General features: G+C 39.4%; 1 protein-coding gene across 4 annotated transcripts in view; it reads right to left on the bottom strand.

Annotated features, from left to right (window-relative positions):
* Positions 1 to 9269: 9269 nt before the first annotated feature.
* The window catches only part of OPA1 (OPA1 mitochondrial dynamin like GTPase), a 96036-nt gene continuing 84930 nt past the window's right edge, over positions 9270 to 20375 (bottom strand). For all 4 annotated transcript variants that reach the window (XM_080655304.1, XM_080655302.1, XM_080655301.1 and 1 more), the window contains 2 exons: positions 14919 to 14993; positions 9270 to 12242 (listed from right to left, as the gene is read on the bottom strand). In XM_080655304.1, the coding sequence (XP_080511430.1) occupies positions 14929 to 14993 (65 nt within the window). In that variant the 3' untranslated portion in view covers positions 9270 to 12242; positions 14919 to 14928. The remainder of the gene's footprint in view (positions 12243 to 14918; positions 14994 to 20375) is intronic.

A 20375-nucleotide genomic window follows, 5' to 3' on the forward strand; every position in this document is an offset into this window, starting at 1 on the left:
TCCCACTGTTCTTTTTTCATGCAGGCAACCACGGCTTTCTGGACTATTTGCCCAAAGGATGAGTAGGGAGGGCTGAGCCTCACCTGCTGATCTCAAGGGTCATGAATATTCTTATAATCCCCTGGAAAGAAGGGCCCTTTCATTAGAGAAGCAGATTCCTCTGCGGGCCTGGGGGCTGGCCACCCCTCCTCGCTGCAGCCTTTCTGTTCCGCAGGCTGCAGGCGCGGGGTCCAAGCTGGCCTCTCCAGCTGCATGGAGAACCTGTTTTCCTAAGGCATTACTGTGCTGCTTCCCATCGCTAACCCATGTCCCTACTTGATAGATGAAGTACAGGAAGTAACCACAAAGAAGTTACAGTCGCACAACCTGCTGCTTAGAAAGGGTTGGTTGCAGCACAGAGAACAAACACTGCTTCCCTGGTAGTTGCATGCACGTCTATGTTTTCACTTCATTTGGCAAAGGAACTGGAGGTAGCTTTTGGAAATGCTCACAAAAATTCAGATAAAGTAATAAAAAATAAATGGGGAAGGGGAAGCAAAATAAAATCAAGCCAGGGGAACATTTACTACCATAGACATGTAAATGTAAGTCTCCATCTGAGAGCAAGGATAAGCTGAGGATTTGGTTTGGGGCTTCCCAGCAGCCAAAGACGCCAGAGAAACATGGTCATTGGAGGGCCTACTCAGGGAACCCAGTTCTCCCTGATACTCAGGCCTGAGACTGCCCGTGGTCACGGGCCCTCACACAAACAAAAACACCGTTGGCTGCATTAAAAACATCATTCTTAATGTAACTGTCATGAAGCTGTGCTTTATAATGATCCTATCTAATAAAGAGGGAATATGCTACTTGACCGTCACACCCTCACAAAGATGGCGGCACCCACAGCCAATAAGGAGGGAATATGCTAATTGACTGCCACACCCTCAAAGATGATGGTGCCCACAGCCACAAGATGGTGGCGCCCAGTCCCCTCAGCCCCCCAGCTACCCAGGGCTGGCCCGAGGTGCAGGCAAGTCTCAGATGGCAGCTGCCCAGCCGCCCAGGGCCACCCAAGGCTCAGGTAACCAGGGCTGGCTGAGGCTTGTGCTGCTGGCAGTGGCAGCAGCAGAGGTGTTGCCTTCCCCTGATTGCCGGGTCACCTCCCGCCCCTGAGGGCTCCCGGACTGTGAGATGGGGCAGGCTGGGCTGAGGGACCCCCCTCCAGTGCATGAATTTTCATGCACCGGGTCTCTAGTGTACAATGAAAATCTAAATTCTCAAGACAAATGAAGAACCACATGGCCACCCCAGTCTTCTTCAGAACCTGTAAGTGCATCCCACAGAGTCAGAGAGAGAGGGAGCATGCTCAGGGGCCTGTGATTACACACAGGTGCCAGGGAGTTGAGCTGAGACCTCATCTGGAGCTTATCAGTTGCAGGGTAGTGAGTCCTTAGGGTAGAGCTGGCTGGGGCAGCTCCATGGCCTTATGGGAGCCAGACCTGGGAAACTGGGGCTTATGGGTCAGGATAACTCTGTGCTCTGCAGAGTGTGTGGAAGAAACACACCTGGGAAGCAACGTTCAGGGGTCGGTGTGAGTGAGCGAGCGCTGCAGGAGAGGGGCAGGATTCTGCCGATATTTCCCATGTCAGTCTTGTCCCTGGTTTGGAATTAACCATGGATTGGATCTTAATTGAACCAACATGATATGACAATAATAACACTCACCATGTGCTGGACTCTTTAAAAGTACTTTAAATGTATTCTCTTACTTTAATTTTTAAAACTCCTTGAGGTATACTTTGTACTCACATGCACATTTTGGTTTTTTAAATTAGATGAGGAAACCGAGGCTCAGAGGAGAATTTGTCTGCCACCACACAGTTAGCAAGTAGCAGTGCCAGGATTTTAACTTCATTCTAAAGTGTCCACCAACATACCACCTTGGGAAGCAAGGCATGCTAGAAATCAGAACTGAGTCTCTGGTTCTGAGATCATTGCAACAACAAGCTAGCTTTGCTGTATTCTCCCTTCAGGGATTTATTTCTGCCATATTTTCAAATGGTTTGAAATCTCTAAAATACCTCAGAGCTCCAACTTTGATATACTCATTCATTCATTTGATAAAAATCTATTGTGGCAGACACTGCATTGTGGGAAATTCAGATTGTGTCTCTCCTCCCTCAGAATCTGCAGTCTAAATGAGGAAAGTGGACGCTGAGTAAGTAACAAGAAATGTGATATATAGTAGGAAGCAGAGTGCAGGGAGCCATGGGGGCATATCAACAACTACAGTAGTCTGAGGAGGGGCCAGGTCAGGGGAGAGCTCCTGAAGGAGGTAATGATCAAGCTGAGCCCTTCGGGTAAGTGGCAGTTAGTCAGGCAAATGGGGGGTTGAGGGTTGAGGAGAGAATGTGCACAAGCTTGGGGTAGCATAGTATGTATTTAAAGACTGGACACAAGGAGAAAGGAGCATGAAAAAGGCAGGGGCAGATCTCCCAGGACCCTTGAAAGCCTTGTTGGTGATTTTGGATTTTATCCTAAGGACAGTGCCCATCAATGGAAGGGTTTTAAGCAGGAGAATAAAATCATAGGTGTGATTTATAGACAGCATCTGGAAGTATGGAGCTAAGCCAGAGGGAAGCAAGGCCATGAATTAGGAGATCATGGTTAGGGCAAGGGCAGGGACAGTGGGGATGGAGAGGTGTGGATGGATACAGATGGCCATGGTCAAGCTGATAGGCCTTGGTGGATGATTTGATGTGGACATTGAGGGAGGAGGAAGAGGTAAGGGTGACTCCTAGTTTTTGGCTTGAGCAATCGGGTGAGTGGTTTTACCACTTAGTGAAAAGGGCAGAATGGAGTGACTGCAAGTTAGGGAAGATGATGATGAGGTTAGCTTCAGGGGACCTTTGAGAAATGCATGGGGTAATGTTGAATAGCCATTGGGAATCACTGGCAATGAAATCACCGTCGAAGCTGTGGGAGTGGATGAAATCTAGGGAGAGGATGCAGTTTAGAAGAGGGCCAGCACAGAGCTCTGTGGAATTCCAATACTTAAGGGCTGAGTGGAGGAGGAAGAAGAGGCAAAGGAGACTTTAAACAAAGATCCAGAAAGCTAGGAGAAAATCAGAAGCCTGTGCTGTGGGAGAAGCCAAGAGATGCAAGTATTTCAAAGGAGTGGTCAGGTGCAAAATGCAGTGACTGGTCAAGTGAGACGTGGCCCGAAGACTGTGCAAGGGATGTAATGGAACAGATACCCTGGCATCCTCGGGAGAGCTGTGGAGTGGCACAGCTGATGTGAACATACAACTCACCCATCCATCATGGAAACGTGATAGACTGTCTTCTAACACTTGCTATTGATTTAAAACATATCTTGAATTCAGGTTAGGAAACTAAGAGGTAATTCTCATGGGGAATGCATTGCTTCAGATGTTTTAAACAAAGGGCAGATTTTTTTTTTAAATATATTTTATTGATATTTTACAGAGATGAAGGGAGAGGGATAGAGAGCTAGAAACATCGATCAGCTGCCTCCTCCACACCTCCCACTGGGGATGTGCCCGCAACCAAGGTACATGCCCTTGACCGGAATCGAACCCAGGACCCTTCAGTCCGCAGGCCGACGCTCTATCCACTGAGCCAAACCGGTTTTGGCCAAAGGGCAGATGTTTTAAACAAAGGGTCTGACCCTGTAGCTAGGCCTCATAGTACAAACCAGTGATTTTCAAAGTTTAATCGCTTAAAAATTGAGTGTCCAAAAGAGCTTTTATGTGGGTTATTCTATTGCTATTTAAATTTCATTTACTATTTGATAATGATATATTAGAAGTTGAAACTAAGAAATATTTAAAAAATAATTTTTGTTAACATAAATTACATTTTTTTTCGATAAACAAAAAATGATAAACCAAAAATGTAGCAGTAAGGATAACTTAAAATTTTTTTTTTTTACAATTCTCATTACTGTTTGAATTGATAGAAGTGATTCTTATATTTGCTTCTGCATTCAATCAATTGCAGTATGTTGTTTTGGTTGGAGTATATGAAGAAAACCTGGCCTCACCCAGTAATATAACTAGAAAAGAGGAGAATTTAATAGTCTTTGCAGGTAATTGTGAATCTTCTTTGGTATTACATCAACACTTGACAAAGGTTGGTTGCAATGTGGAATCTGAAACTGTATCAATGAACCTGTCATACTCTGTGATGTAAAATCCATTGGTCTACTTTCCCCTTGGAAAGGATCTTTCCCCATGCCTGGTTTGGTCCCATCACCCATTAGCCATTTGGAAAATATTGGTTTCCTTGGTTATGCAGACCTTCCAACACATTTCTTTTTACAATATAAAAATGTCCCATTCATGAATATCATCATCCATCTCATCAGAAAGGGTCTCTGGTGCTGCATATGGATGTGGGGCCCACGGGATGGTTAAAATTGCTGTTAGAAAGATGGGCAGATCCCATATCATGAAGGGCTATGTGCTAAACACTTTGAACTTTATTTTGAAAGCTATCTGGAGACAACTGTAATCACATAATCACACTTGCATTTTAGATACTTCATTCTGGCAGGAGTGTGGAGGCTGCATGGGAGAGAGCTGAGGATGAAGGCTGTGGTGCTAACAGAGGTGAGACACGTGGACCATTGGATGTGTGCAGAGATAGTAGGATTGGTACAAAATATGTTAAAAATCCAAAAATCCAAAACCCACGTGGTAGATAAAGCACAGCCTGGGAGCAGGACTCTTAAACAAATAATGAGCCAATACCTTTTCTGCCTGGCCATGAGCAGAAGCCAAATTCATACAATTCGCACTGTGTCCTCTCTCAGGCAGCCAATCAATCGTCTCTTTAAAAGCTTACTTTGGATTTCTGTCTCTACCTTTCCCTGTTCCGGTGCAGATGAACCCAGGCTCATGCCCTTCATTCACCCTTGGCAGGAAGGAGCTGCTGGATCTGAGCTGATTCCTCGCAGTCAGGGGTGTCCCTGGACGGGGCTGCCTGGTTCCCAAGGCTTGGGTGTGGTGAGGTGTACCAAAGGGCCAGCAAAGCTTCTATCTGCAAACACTCCTGAGGAAGCAGGAACGCTCTTAGCTACAGCTCCCAAACGCCTTCTGAACCCACAACCTCTCAAACTTCTCTGACATCCTTCGCCAACAATAACTTCTTCCCCATGACTTTTTCTTTCTTTTTCTTTTCTTTCTTTCTTTCTTTTTTTTTTTTTTTAATAACAAATGCCTGGTTTTGGAAGCTTTGAATTCGTGCAACCAGTTACATATATTCTGAAGTATTTCTCACACCTATACTCTTAGCCAGATGGTTTGAGGCTTGAGAAATACTTCAGAATATATGTAACTGGTTGCACAAAAGATTGTCTGCACTACAGGCATCAGCGTAAAAGCCATGGTGGTTCAGAAAGAGGAAACTATTTTCAAAGGAAGAATGACTCTATCTCATACACACAGGAAGATTTAAGCTTCCCACCACCAGATGTTGAACAGGCAGACGTGCCGCGCACCCATCTGCTCTAGAAACGTCCGTTTCCACATTCTCATCCTGTAGTTGGAGGAGGTTGAGCACGCCACGCCTGGTCCATGGAGGTTTTCTGCTCGGCTGGCTTCAGACAAAGTTACCATTAACTCCCCAACCTGCAAGAAAATGATTTGACACAAAGGATTCCAAAATGTCCTCCTCTCCCCCTACAAGCCCGCAAACAAATGGTACAGGAATGAGGTCAGAAAGGAATCCCCCGCCCACCAGGCCCCTGAATTCATTTACCTACCTCAGAGCCCATTCAGAGGAAGGGGTGGGACCAGGAACAAGAGATGCGTGGAGGCCAAGTGGAGTTTGGGGGTCGAGCGCTACATTACAGGATTTGACAGGCCTTTGCCTGCCTTCAGCTTCTTTGTGTCTCTCACATAATAGAGAAACACAAACTGAGCAGCACACGATCTGCGGTTACACCCTTGGACAGAGCACACTCTTTGCAAATGCTAATAGTATTGTAGCATCCTGTCACCCGGGAACACAAAAAAGGATGTTGATTTTCACATGAACCAGAACAGGGCCATTGTACACAGGTTTGTGACCAACTTGTAGTATCTGCACATCAAAAGCACAGCCAACTGTAGGGCACACAGCTGGCGAACCGCACTGACGGGGGGCGCCCAAGGGAGAGCGAGATCCAAATGCCTCGTCCACCCATTCAGGGACAAAACAGTGCTCTGGAAGTGAGTGGAGCTATGGTCTCACAATCCTGATTCAGCTATGACCATAGCATTTGGATAATTGGCAAGAACGTAAATGTCTCAGATACTTAAAAAGAGAAATCTAAATGAATGACAATGGGAATGGCTCTGGGCTGGTGAGAGTCTTAGATATGGTAGAGGCAGCAAAGTGCAGGGATGTTCAATTAAGCATTCGTATTAGGATGTTCCCACACATGAACACTCACGCTAATGTAGGCTGGAAAGTACCTATTTCCATTCCAAAGCTCTTGGGAAACTAGGTAGGAACTGGCAGGGCAAGAAAATTAAATAAAGACTATATATGATATTCCTGAAAATAAATTCAGTTGAAATAGTAAAAGCTTCTGCTCATAGCTTTCATGTGTTAAATTTATAAGAAACAAAAAAGGCAGTCAAAATTTGGGAAAATAACATAATCAAGGTATTAAACACTGTAGTAAAAATAATTCTGTATCTTCAGAGTTGGGCTAATTAAAGAAGATTTAGAGAATCTGCAGAGGTAAGATGGGAAAGGTAACATGATTGACATGGTGAGGAAAAATCGCAAAGTCCTCATTTTTACTCCTAAGACTTGAGGTCTGAAGTACGTATTATAGATTAGAGCCCTGAATCTCAATTATTGCCCTGTTCTCCAGGGCCCCACGGAACCTCACATCTCTGCTATTTCCATTCTAGTGATGCTACCCCAGCCTCAGAGAGAAAACCACCCGGGGCCATTTCTGTGCAGTTAGCTCACTCTGCGTTTTCTAGGTGCATCGCTGCACTATTTATTTTCACAAATAAATTCATTTTCCTAAAAGTATTTTTGAGAGAAAGCTTATTTTGGAAAGTGCCTAGGCTTGTAACCAGACTTATTAAATTTAGGTTTTGCTACTCACTAGAATGACCTTGGACAAGCCTATTTCCTCATCTATATAATGGAGATAACATTGCCTGTGATAATGACGCACAACACAAGACATACTGGTTCCTTTGCTCTAGAGCAGTGAATTTCAACCTTTTTCATCTCACAGCATACATCAACTAACTACTAAAATTCTGCTGCACACCAAAAAAATGTATTTTTTGCAGATCTGACAAAAAAATAGGTACAATTACTATTCATTCATACGGGATGGCTATTGTGGTGTTGGCTGTCACTTTTTAAATTTGACATTCTAAGGGAAAAGACATCAGTGCACCTGACTAAATAATCAGCTATTGCACGTTTTAAAACTCTTGCTGCACACTGGTTGAAATTGCTGCTCTAGATTTAAGTTATTTCATTAATTTCAACATTTAAAAGGAAAATAAAAAAAGTTTCATGGGAACAATCCTAGGCAAGATATGATACCGACCATTAAAAAGGCTCCAGGGGGATTTGTAGATGGATTTCAAAATGTAAATGGCTAGTTCTTTGAGTTCTCTTTATAATGGGCCTTTGGTTAGGTGTTCCTATCCTTGGAATGGCTGCAGACTGAGGCATCTACTGTGTACCTTTTCTTTCAACAAACATCAGGTACCACCTTCTGCGGTTAGTGTTCCTCAGGGTAGCTAGGAGGCGAGTTCACAATCGTCACTGGGGGTGTTCTTAAGGCATAGGTTAGGTGACTTCTGGTTTTTTATATTATAAACTGATTTGTACACAGGGTATTGGCTGTGTTGCACCCGGAGCATCACTGACTGCAGGTGTGAGAACTTTCACATAAGCCCTCTAGTAGACAAAGACATTTCTTAACGGAGAAATAGTAAGTAAGCATTGCATTTTGTTAATGACTTATGTGAAGAGGAATGGAAAGAGATTAAAAACGAAAATGAAACACAACTAAGGGAGCAGAAAAATGGACAGGCTCATCTGTTAAGAGGTAAATTAATTTCAACATCTGCTGGCAGCTGAAGGAAAGAAACAGGTAAGGTCTTGAGTTCTCTTTGTCTAGAGCAGGAAACTTAGCTGTAACTGAATTATCTAGGAATCCGTTCTTTAATGAACTTAAGTGATATCAGAGACATGTCATTGGGTTTTACTTCTCCAAAGGATACTGTGCATTTTCTTCCAATAGGTACAACATACAGCATTTGTGGGTGAAAGCCCCGGGCATGATAGTAGATAAATTAAGAGGTAGGTAAAGGTAACTCCAGGCTATTTGCTTTCTGATGGATTCTAGACTCTCGATTCCAATAATTACAGGCTGTTGTTCCTTGTGATTAAGCCCCTATCCCAGTGGTCGGCAAACCGTCAGCAGAGTGGCAAACCGCGGCTCGCAAGCTGCATGTGGCTCGCGAGCCGCCGTTTGCCGACCACTGGTTTAGCCTAATTCACAGATAAACTTTAGCAAAGCAAGAAGGTGGAATTAACCTGTTCCCTACATACTTTCACAAATGTTAGCAGTTTCACAAGCTTTGGCAAGCGCCAGATCATGTAAACCATGACCCTATTTTTGACAAGTGGCTAAAATTCTCATTTCTATGTTGTTGCTAGGTTGCTATGTGTTACTCCAACAGTGAGCAGCAGAATGGACACGAATCCTGGAGAAGGCACGTCCACATTCTGCCTCATTTCACACATCAAGTGATCAACGAATATTAATAAGCATCATTTATGAACATAGTTCTAGGAGGAATAGAAAATGAGAAATGGGAGAATCAATAGACGGAACTCAGTGATATTTAAGGTTACTTCCAGTGTTAAGGCTCAGTTATGCCTTTTAATAAGCCTCATGTATAACTAACTGAACATGTTGGCATCATTAGTGAAAATCCTGGCAATAGCAGCAAAATATAATTTAAAAACATTTTTGATATATTTTATTAAAAAAAAAAAAACCACCAAAATGTTTTGACAAGTATCAAGACAGGAAAGAATTGTGTGACCATATGATTACAACTGTGAAATGTGAGGCCCGTGAAATTAACGCACCCAGAGACAAAAGAGCCGCATTAGAGGCTTGCTATACCATGAATTTGGTTATACTGTGGGGTCTAATGTGACCGTAGGTGCAGAGGTGTCTCTGTCTCTCCCTCCCTCCCTCATTAAAACAGAGAACTCTTAAAAGATGATCTCTTCGGATAAGATCTTTAATTACTAATCTACACAAATGACCTTCAAATAGGTACAACATACAGCATTTGTGGGTGAAAGCCACAGGCACAGGCAAAATGTAAGTTGCAATAACATCTACATGTAGTATGAAGGTTTAAAAAAAAATAATACAAAGTTCACTCATAGTGACAAGTAAAAACAAGGTTGTTTTAAGAATTTAAACATAGCCATGATTGTTCAAAAGGTAAGCATATTTGCAAGCACATTTCCATACGGCTAAAGGAACTGAAACTAGAGCTTATACCAGCCTAGAAAATTGAGATAAAAAACATTGATCCCCTTTACTGGAAAACTAAAATACCATATTTCTTTACACAGACAAATCAATCTAAAATAAATAAATAGAAAATGATGAACTAAATAAGGGATTTATCTTTTTAAGCTACATCCTGAGTGTTATCCTATGTAAAGTTCCCAAATCTTAAGGTTAGGTAGCTCCACTCTCTGCAATGTTCCCTACTCACTTGGAGGCTGTTGTGGGAAGGAGTCTGTTGGAACAAAGGCTGGAAAATGGGGATAATACAAAGAGAGCAGACAATTAAGCTACTAAAAAAGGGCGATTGCTCCACCTATAAGTACAGCTCGGATGGTTCAGCCACAAAGCACAAGAACCTGTTTCCTACTGTGCACTGCCTCCAGACCGACTGTTTAAATCGAGACCCTGACTGAGTACATTTTAGATATAATTTACTTCCAGTTATTCAGTCTTCCATACACAGCTTTGTTCACGCTATTTTCTGGCAAATCCCAAATAATGAAAAACAAATAATTCCTAGTCTAGTTAGAATTTAACTTCTGTACATTGAATTTCTGAAGTGATTTGTTTAAATCTGAGTCATTTGTAATTCTTGAACTACAGACACAACACAGAGGACTTACTGTTGAGAATCATAATTTTATTTTCTTATTAACATCTGCTTTTAATAAGTACCTAGCTTCCAAAATAAAAAAAAAAAGCATGCTTAGTATGAGATCAGCAAAAAAGAAAATATATATATTACCCATGAGATGTCATATTACTGAGGAGGATGGGAAAACGTCTGGACTCCTATATGGGATTTTTAATAATATTCATTTTTATCATTTATTTATATATTTAAATTACAAATACTGATCTCAAAGAAATAAGGACACCCTACCCCCTTTCTTAAATTTATACAAGGGGATGGGATAAAAGTACTTACTTAACATCAGCCTTTTTCTTGGAAGAAATCAGTGGAAATGCAAATGAAGGCATTTTTTCCTATCTAGAAATAAATATGGTCCTATTTCCTTTTTGATTCAGAAATAGATTTGTAAAGTTCTGTACAACTACAAAAGAATTAATAATTGCATGATGTCTGCTTCAGTGCGGGGTTTACCTACTGGCCAGCACTAGTTGGAGGAAATTAACTAGGAAGGTCATCTCACAGGGGAGCCCCCTTCCCTTTTACCTACGATCCCTAAATCTAAAAGACAGGAAATGTTCTTGACCACTCCTCTACCAAATAACAATGTACTTGCTTGCTACCAGCTCCTGAAAGCTGGGTCTGCCTTGCTCATGGAACAGTATGAAACAAGTGTTCATTGGACTCTAAATTTCTGTCCTTCGTGATTATCCTTCAAACTTGCACATTAAGTATCAGATCTTGAGAGAGATCATGATGAAGGACATATTGATGATAAATTAAAAAAAAAAATGCCGGGTGGCAAGGAACTGTTACCAAAACACAATTCCAAGAAAATTGTAAAATTAAGTAAACTGTAAAATAAAAACTTTCACACAATGGGTATTTTTATTAGAATAACATAGGTAATGAGATAACAGCAAAGAGCAGAGTTAAATGAGAAAGACACTTTAAATAAAAAATGGCTTATTTCTTTGCTTTAAAGCCCTTTAGCCAATAAGAAATATTTATAAAACATGAAAATGCTGTGAGGGTGTTATTGTAATTGAATTGCAATAAATTAAATATTATTATTTTCCTTTAAATGTTAAGAGGAGGATAGTCAACATTATTCTAATTGTTGAAATAATTTCTATTTAAAATAGTCATATGAAAGAAGGCCTTTTCCTGATGCCTAGGTGAAATGTTTGACAATAGTCTAAATGTAATTAGTCAATTGATTATTCTTAATCTTCCCTGTTCTGTGTCACAACCCAATAGCTCTGTCAACAGGTAAAAAAACACTGTTAACAGAAAGCCTAGCTTAAGTATACAACATCCAAAATGAATGAATTTCAAATGGATACAGAGAGTACAAAAACATCAACTGAATCAAATAGGTAAGCTGCTAGTGCTTCGGCTTCTCAGGCAGCTCTCTAAACTGTCAACGCAGGGTTGAAATCTCTTTCACTGAACGTTGGTGGAATTATAATCCAAATCACCCGATTTGAGGGGCTCTCGTGTTAGTTTTCTTCCATGTGACGAATATAAACTGAATTATCGTGGTCAAAGAGTTTCTGGATATAGAACACTACAGATACAGACAACGTAGCGGGTTACCATCATTTTATATACAGGTGATAACTGTTAGAAAATTGCTGTAAGTTTTATTTAAAACACCTAGCATTCTTTTTCTGGGAAAGAAACTGACGTGGAGTAACATCAGCTAATGAATTAGTTGAAGTGCCACCACAAGTGAGACAACAGGCAGGAGAGCAAGTTTCTTATCTCTAAGGACTGAACCTAATGGACATACCACTTACATTATCCCAATTTGTCACTTCAATACAATAAAATAGGATGCTAGTGCCATTTACCCTGCTCTTCTATTCAAAAGGCAGCTGGTGGTTTAGGTGCCTCTAACACACATGAATGATTTTTACCCCATGACTTTATTTTATGTTTGGAAAGGTGGGATAGCAGAAGGAAAAAAGGCAGGAAAAAGACTTTGGAGTTTTCTTTCTTCATATATGCCGAGGTGATGATATAATAAGTAGGGTTCTGTAAAAATAAACACATTTGATAATTTTAAGTCTGGGGAGACATTACTGAATGATCACAAAAATACCAATGCTCAACTGTCTAAGTTTGTAATGTGCTAGTTTTATTAAATTTAAAATATCACCTACTATAATGAATATAATTTCATTAAACATGATATATAAATAAAAAAATACTGAAGTTCATTTCTTAGAGAAAGAAGTAAAAACAGCATATTAAAACTGATCAGTAGGAGGAATGGAATCTATGTAAGATAGTGATGGGAATAAACATTTTCAGCAAGTATCGGAATTAGTTATTTACTTAAAATAAGCAGAGGAACTCAACACATGTTAAAACTACCATTGAGAAACTATTCTTTAAGATGCTTGGTAACTTTTATAAAATGATCAGAATAAAGCAAGGCTACCGTTTTGCCCGATTTATTCTTTTAAATGGATTTGCAAGGTACATTAAAATCATTAATCTTTCTAATTCATAGATATCTGTAATAGTTCACAGAGTCATAGTCCCCAAGGGATGAGAAGGGCCTCAGAAACTACAGACAAGTAGGGAACAAAGAAAGTGGGATGGTTTCTATGTACAAATACCATCGCCGCCTGGCTCTTTGGATCGCCTGGGCCTGCACTTGGGACAGACATGGTGGCAGTAAAAGACTTGTTTCAGCAGCAACAGTAACTCTAGCTGTCACGCTGACCATCTGAGGGAAGGGACTACTGTGTTAAGCACTGGCTGGCTTTTCATTAAAAAAGACAGAAATGTAGCTTATATTTTTAATGGGGTTTCTGTGACATTCATGACTTCCCATGCCCCCAAAACACATTTGTAAACAAACAAACAAATCAAGTGAACTTGGCGCTGAAGAGAATTTCCAAATGAAGAAGGCTGTCGAAATGTTTATCTCTAACATTAACTATTGCTATTAATTGTGATGACAAAGGAGATACCATAATACTTTATGATTTTAAAAGAAAATTTTCATACACTGAAGTTGTGTAAAACTTTTACAAACATAGACACTTAAAAACAATGAATTATTTTTGGCTTGTGTTAAAGATGATTGGTTTTTAGTTTCTGTATACATCTGTTCATCTGTCTTAACTTATGAGACAAACAAAACAAGTCACAAGGCTGTACTCCAAAGCTCTCTAACTTCATTCTCTCTCATTCATTGCTGGTGTACTGCTGGACGGAGCTGCGTTTCCCTTTCTTGCCTGCTTTCATAAACAGGTTACCCCAACAGCAGAGGAAAGCAGATAGTTTGAGGTTTAAGGTCCTTTTCTGAACTGAGAGCAGCTAGGGAGGGACTCCTTCACATTTTTGTACTCCTTCCAGTTCTGACTGCATTACACAGGCAGCTTAGGATAAGGCTCACAATAAAGTGATTATATCCTATATAACAAAAGCCTAATATGCTAAGTGTCTGGTCATCCGTTCAACCAATCAAAGCGTAATACGCTAATGATATGCTAAGGCCGCTCAACTTCTTGCTATGACGTGCACTGACCACCAGGGGGCAGACACTTTGACTGGTAGGTTAGCTTGCTGCTGGAGTCTGGCTGATCGGGACTGAGCCAGATGGGCCGGACACACCCTGGAGCCCTCCCGCGGTCCCTTCCCAGCTGGCCAACCTCCCAAATCCCTCCCCAGCCCCAATTGTGCACCGGTGGGGTCCCTCAGCCTGGCCTGTGCCCTTTTGCAATCCGGGACCCCTTGGGGGATGTTGGAGAGCTGGTTTCGGCCCGATCCCCCTCAACACAGGAGCTGCCCCCTGGTGGTCAGTGTGCTCCCACAGGGGGAGCGCCACTCAGCTAAAAGCCGGGCTCACGGCTGGCGAGCACAGCGGTGGTGGTGGGAGCCTCTCCCACCTCCGTGGCAGTCGGACATCCCCTGAGGGCTCCCAGACTGTGAGAGGGTGCAGGCCAGGCTGAGGGGACCCCCCCCCCCCGAAGTGCACAAATTTCATGCACCGGGCCTCTAGTATTTTAAATAAATAATAATCTCTTAATCAGAGCATTTTCCCTTTCTCCACTTCTTCATAAAAGCAAAAGACCTATTAGTTAAAATTCTTCAGTGATAATTAACAATTGACTATGCTACTAAGAAAAGTCTTTTGATATACAATATTTTAATTGGAACATATTTATAATGCCAGACTACAGAATTCGCTAAGAGAGTCCACATATAGAAGAGTACTAAATTCTAAGGCTATTATTCTAAGTTACTTTAAACAGGAAAAAGGTTTATTTAAATGTTTTAAACGTAAGAGAATAAGATTAAGAACAATTAATGAAATCCTTAGTCAAGCCAAATAAAGAGATTTGCAGTTAACATATACTTAATTACCCATCAAATATGAACAAAGGGGAATAAAATAATGAGCTAGAGTTCAATTCTTTACATGCAGAAAATTTATGAGCCATCTGCTATTATAAAATATCTTAGTTTGTTCACCTTCTGTTCAAAACGAGTTCTAAAGAATATTTTTAGTTCAGCTCAAAGGAAATCAAGTTATTAAAAAAACATTACACATGAAATTTAGAGGTTCCTACCATTCAAATTACTATTAAGGAGCAAGTAGGATATAGTCGAGAAGAATGATAAACTATTAAAATAAGTTTAAAATATAAATTTTGCATTTAATCAGTACAGTATAGAAAGAGGACTTTTACTCACTTATTACAATTTACTTCTCCTGATGGAGAGCTTCAATGAAAGCATCAAGTTTTTCTTGAATTTCTCTAACTTTCTCTGTGGAGATAGAAAGAGATATTAACTTTGAAATAAATTTACCTTTCAAAGGCATCACGAATCATAGAAGATAATCATTCAATAAATGGTCTGGGATACTTTTAACTGTTTGGGAAAGGAGAGAAAATGCCTTTATCACCACACACCACCTTATATCCACGTGGCCTGCAGTAGCAGCTCTCAACACTTTTTTGGAAAGGGGGTATGGGATTTATAACAGACCCTTTTGAGATTCTAATGAAAGCTATGGAATCTTACGCAGAAAAATGCACAAATAAATAAATAAATGTGTGTGTGTGTGTGTGTGTATATATATATATATATATATATATATATATATATATATATATATAATTATGTATATCATTTTTAAGGAGTTCTCAGATTCTCTGAAGTCTGCCCAAAGACACAGTTAGCAATATCTGGAACAAAGGAAAATATAAAATAATGTAGCTATTTTAAAAAATTAAAAGAGAATACAGGTATTTAACTGGTCTTGGACTGGGAAATAACTTTTTAGGTATAAAGTAATGGGAAGAGTTACAAAGAAAAAGATCCACTAATATGGCCACATTAAAATGTACACCTATATGTCAAAATGTCCCAACATTAAAAGACAAAAGAAATTGTAGAAAATATTTGCAACAAACATGAAAAGGGTAATAACACTTTAAAATACATGCAAAAATGTACCATTCGAGCTGTGAATGAAGAAAAGCTTAAAAACAACAGAGCCACTAAAAACAGATTTACGTATTTTATTTTATTTATTTTATTTTGTTTTGTTTTGATGTTCATAGACTTGCAAAATAAAATCTATAAATTCTCTAAAGATTTCCTTCACAAATGCAAACTATTCACAGAACATGCCAATCTCCTAGCATTAAATACGGGAAAGTTGTGACTTATTCTACTTTGTTGCTAACTTAATCATGCAACTCTTATTTTAAAATGTAGGTTATAGTAGGCTTGGTAGCAAATATTTTTGTTCTTTGAACACAATTTAACCAATCAGTGGGAATTAACAAGTGAAGTGACTTGTTCAAAGCTAGTGATGTAGGGGAATAGATGCAGAGCATCTACTTTAGATCTACAGAAAAATCATATAAAACATTAACAGTCAACATTTACATTTTTACATCAAAGATAGAAGTATTCTTTTTTACTAGTGAGACAGCACATGTGAAAAGCAGCCAATAAAAAAAATGTCCTTTATATGACTTCCTATTAGCATTATAGGAACTCAACGAAGCCTATCATGGTTGCGTATGAAGAACACAGTCTTCACATTCGTCATTTTCCAGTCATTTAACAGTTCTAATTCTTGGCATTTTAAGATCAGCACAAAACCTATAGGAAAAAAAAACAACCCTTTTGTTTTAATAAAATTATTCAAGGAGAAAATATGATAATAGTGTTCACAAAGGCAGCATTAACTCCTTATATAAAAATTAAACTAGACAAATTAGGAAAAATAATTGCAACCCATCTTCTGGAAGTTTAGTCTGTATTTTTTGTTAGTCTGTACTATTTTTTAACCAATAGTCAAACCAGTAAGCACACTTCCTTTCTCAAAATAAGGCCACATTCTTATCTTTAAAATGAATTTATCTAGTTGCTTAGAAACAGCATCACTGATTTTCCTCAATGAATACTTAGAGAGGTCCGCACAGTACATACAGTGCATCAGTTAAAGAATTTTAAAAAGTGGGGGAAGGGTAGGAGAAAACTGTGTTTTGCATATTGTCTCATAGAATTCTAGAAATGTATGAAGTCTTTAAAAAAAAATCATCTAGCTTCAATAGTACAACACATGGAAATCTAAAACAGGTGTTTAGAACCGCAGCAATTTCTCTAAGTATTCACTGAGAACTGTTTCTACTTGGGACACTGGATAGCATGAGGAGAGGAACTCTGATTCTATCTGCCCCACAATCTGAGTACAATCAGGCAGCTGCAGGCCGGCTCTAGCCATCCCTGTGCCCTGCCAATGCCTTCCATCCTCAGGGGACAATCTGTGAGAGGGTGATACAGGAGCATCCTCACAAGAGACTTTTAGAGCAACATCTATTTGTATTGAAAGGGACAAAGAGCCACTTTGACGGCAGGTGTCTAAATCAAATATGAATTCTCCCGAAATTAGAGATAAGCCATCTTGTTTTCTAAATGAAAGTAAAAGGAGTATTATATAAATACCACAGAGTAAAAAAATTTCAAAATTTCCCATAAAAAGCTGTTTTTACTAATATTTTACAATGAGAGTATCAGGACATTGTATCCCCATCCCCTGAGACCTCAAGAATGACTCAAAGGATAATTAGTAAGATTTTAGGAAGTAACGGGGGGAAGAGGAGGAGAGGAGAGTGGAAGTAAATGTTAAAAAAACAAAAGAATTGTGATAAATTTTTTATTTAGTTATTTTAACACTAAATAAAAAAATTCATTTCTTTGTTCATTCCTTTGCCTATTCATTGTACTTAATGGAGTGACATGGACACAGATGATCTCCTGCCTCTGAGCAGCATTCCTTGCTTACTCCCCACCCTCATTCCAAGTCTATGAAGTGTCTGCTATGTTTGGGTGATTTCAAAGCCCACACTTTTTTTGGTCCTCATACAGCTCTGCAGGTACTGGTGCCAAAGTTGAGAACATTAAGTCTGAGAGTTGCCTGTCGCGTTCCTCTGAATCAGAAACACACTAGACCTGCTGCCACATGTACACTCTAAGTGGTAACAAGATGAAGGCTATTATTTCCAGTATATTTGTTTTAAGTTTTGTGTTTTATGTGAAATAAGACATGTTTTAGTAAAAACTATGGAATTGAATAGTTACCAAGCACCTCCTAGGTTGTTCTATGGCTAGGGATGGCTAAAAACACACATATAAAACATTATCATCCCCTGAGGAATATTGTCACCTGTTGAGCAGACTAGAACTATACACATTTGGAGAAACTCCTGAGAACAATATGTGTAGGAAACTGGACCCCCCAAAATTCAGCATCATCAGTATCTACAACAATGTCTGACTCAGTATACATACATGCTCAATAGGTATTGATAAATGACAGTTTCAAAAAATATAGCATAGAAAATAAGGACTATCGGTTATCAAGAAACAAAACAAAACAACTTGGACATTACAGCAGTGACCAAGAGGGCAGAAGCCACGACCACAGGAGCTGGAGCAAGCCAGGGAGTAGGAGGCAAGGTCCACAGGGACAATGAAGAGCAAGACAAGCTGGTGGGCCATCTGAATCACATGAGCAACACTGAACAGAATCCTCAGTGGGAAACAAAACAAAACTTCAAATTAGATTGCATCTTATGAAGAAGGCTAAAAGATGCTGACTACACACACACACACACACACACACACACACACACACACACACACACAATCACGGACACAGCTTTAGAAAGGAAACTGATTCCAGGCTTTATAAGGAAGCTGTATTACAAATAATAAGCAGGATTATTCCCCACATTTGAATTCATTCATTTTAAATTCTTTTTTTAAAAATATATTTTATTGATATTTTACAGAGAGAAAGGGAGAGGGATAGAGAGCTAGAAACATCGATGAGAGAGAAACATCGATCAGCTGCCTCCTGCACACCTCCCACTGGGGATGTGCCCACAACCAAGGTACATGCCCTTGACCGGAATCGAACCCGGGACCCTTCAGTCCACAGGCTGACGCTCTATCCACTGAGTCAAACCGGTTTCGGCTCATTTTAAATTCTGATGTAAGTTTTCAGCACTGTCTTATATTATGCTATCCACTGCACAGAAAACTGAATTATCCATAAAAATCAAGGTTGAGAGCTAGCAATTAAAACTTTCTTCTTTCGGATCCTTCTAAATTAATGTCTCAGTGATTAGTGTTTTCAAATCCCCAAATCTTAGTGTATTTAGCTATTTCACCATTAGAAATTACTTTCCCACAGAAATGTGTACAGCTTACCATGACTAATTATAAAGCAAACTCCCTTTTCTATTAAATATTTGAACTAAATATTTATAGTTGGAGAATTCCTGTAAAATTTGTGATTTACTTGATAAATTAAACCTACTCAGGAAGGGATTAAGATACTGCTATTTCTGTTTCACTGAAATAGCCAATTCTACATGCAGTGAATACAGAGTCTACTTTCCATTTATCCAATGTTTACCTAAAAGATGAACGATTTCAAACATCAATTCATTGTGCTTCTTGATTGAGTCATGAATATTCCTATAATCCCCAACTCATAAACCGTCAGCCTCAGTGAATGAAGTTCCTTCCTTTTTTTCTTTTCTTCACATGATTTGACACTCATTCATGGTTTGGGTCTCTTTATCGCCACATGAAATGATACTGCTACTCTCAAATTCTTTTTGAGTCTTCTGACACTCGTTCCAAAAGTCTCAAATATAGACTAATCTGTAATTAGGTTTTGAATACACTGTGAATACCAAAAGGCCAATCCCAGGAGAAGGTTCACTTTAGTGGTTAATAACAGTTTAGAACAGGAACAAAGACTCACACACAAAACATTACTACATGCACTGAAATAAACCTTTTACAACTTTTGATGTTTTTAAAGAAAGCACAAAGAAACAAGCTGCAAACTTACTGATGCAGTGGACTTTACGCAAACCACACATCTGAGGATCCTAATGTGCCTCAACGTAACTGTTTTATAACATGCTGCCCACACTTTATAGCAAGCTTGAGGACACCTTGTAGGTGTGATGCTGCTGTGAAAAGTTGTTCACTAAAGCATGGAAAATTAAAGGAACATTTCTTATTATGTACTATATCTTGTTCCTGAAAAGGCTTGCTTTTTATTAGACCATTATACTATACTAGTAAGTGCTCTTTAGAAGTTCAGTGTTTAAAGGAATCATCTAGGGTACAGGGAAACAAAGAAAGAGAACAACAACAACAACAAAAAAGGTGAATAAGAGATCAGACCCAAGTTTCTCAAAACTAACTCAAAATCTTAGATTTAGCACAAGGAGGAATGTGCACATTTTACAGTTAATGAAAGGAAGAACCAAAGAGATAGTCAAAGAGATACTAAATCTAACACTTATCTTCTCAATCTTGGCCCTGTAGTTTTTTTCTCCCTACAAACACACACACTTATTTTTAAACAGATGCATTAATGAAGACAAATAAGATTACTGCTTATTACAGAAGGAGGCAGCATTTCCTTTATGTTCTGGAAAGCTATTTGAGATTGGTATGGTCATTTCAAAGCTGGGTGGGGTCCCAGATTTATAAGGGATCTGTGAAAATGGTAACAGAGTCTCTGGGTTATTTCCATTGCTTCAAAAGTCCAAATGAAAATCTTTGTTTTGGCTAGAATTACATCTACTTGCATAATAATCATTT

The sequence above is a fragment of the Plecotus auritus genome (genome assembly GCF_963455305.1).
Source record: "Plecotus auritus genome assembly, chromosome: 2".
Lineage (NCBI taxonomy): Eukaryota > Metazoa > Chordata > Mammalia > Chiroptera > Vespertilionidae > Plecotus > Plecotus auritus.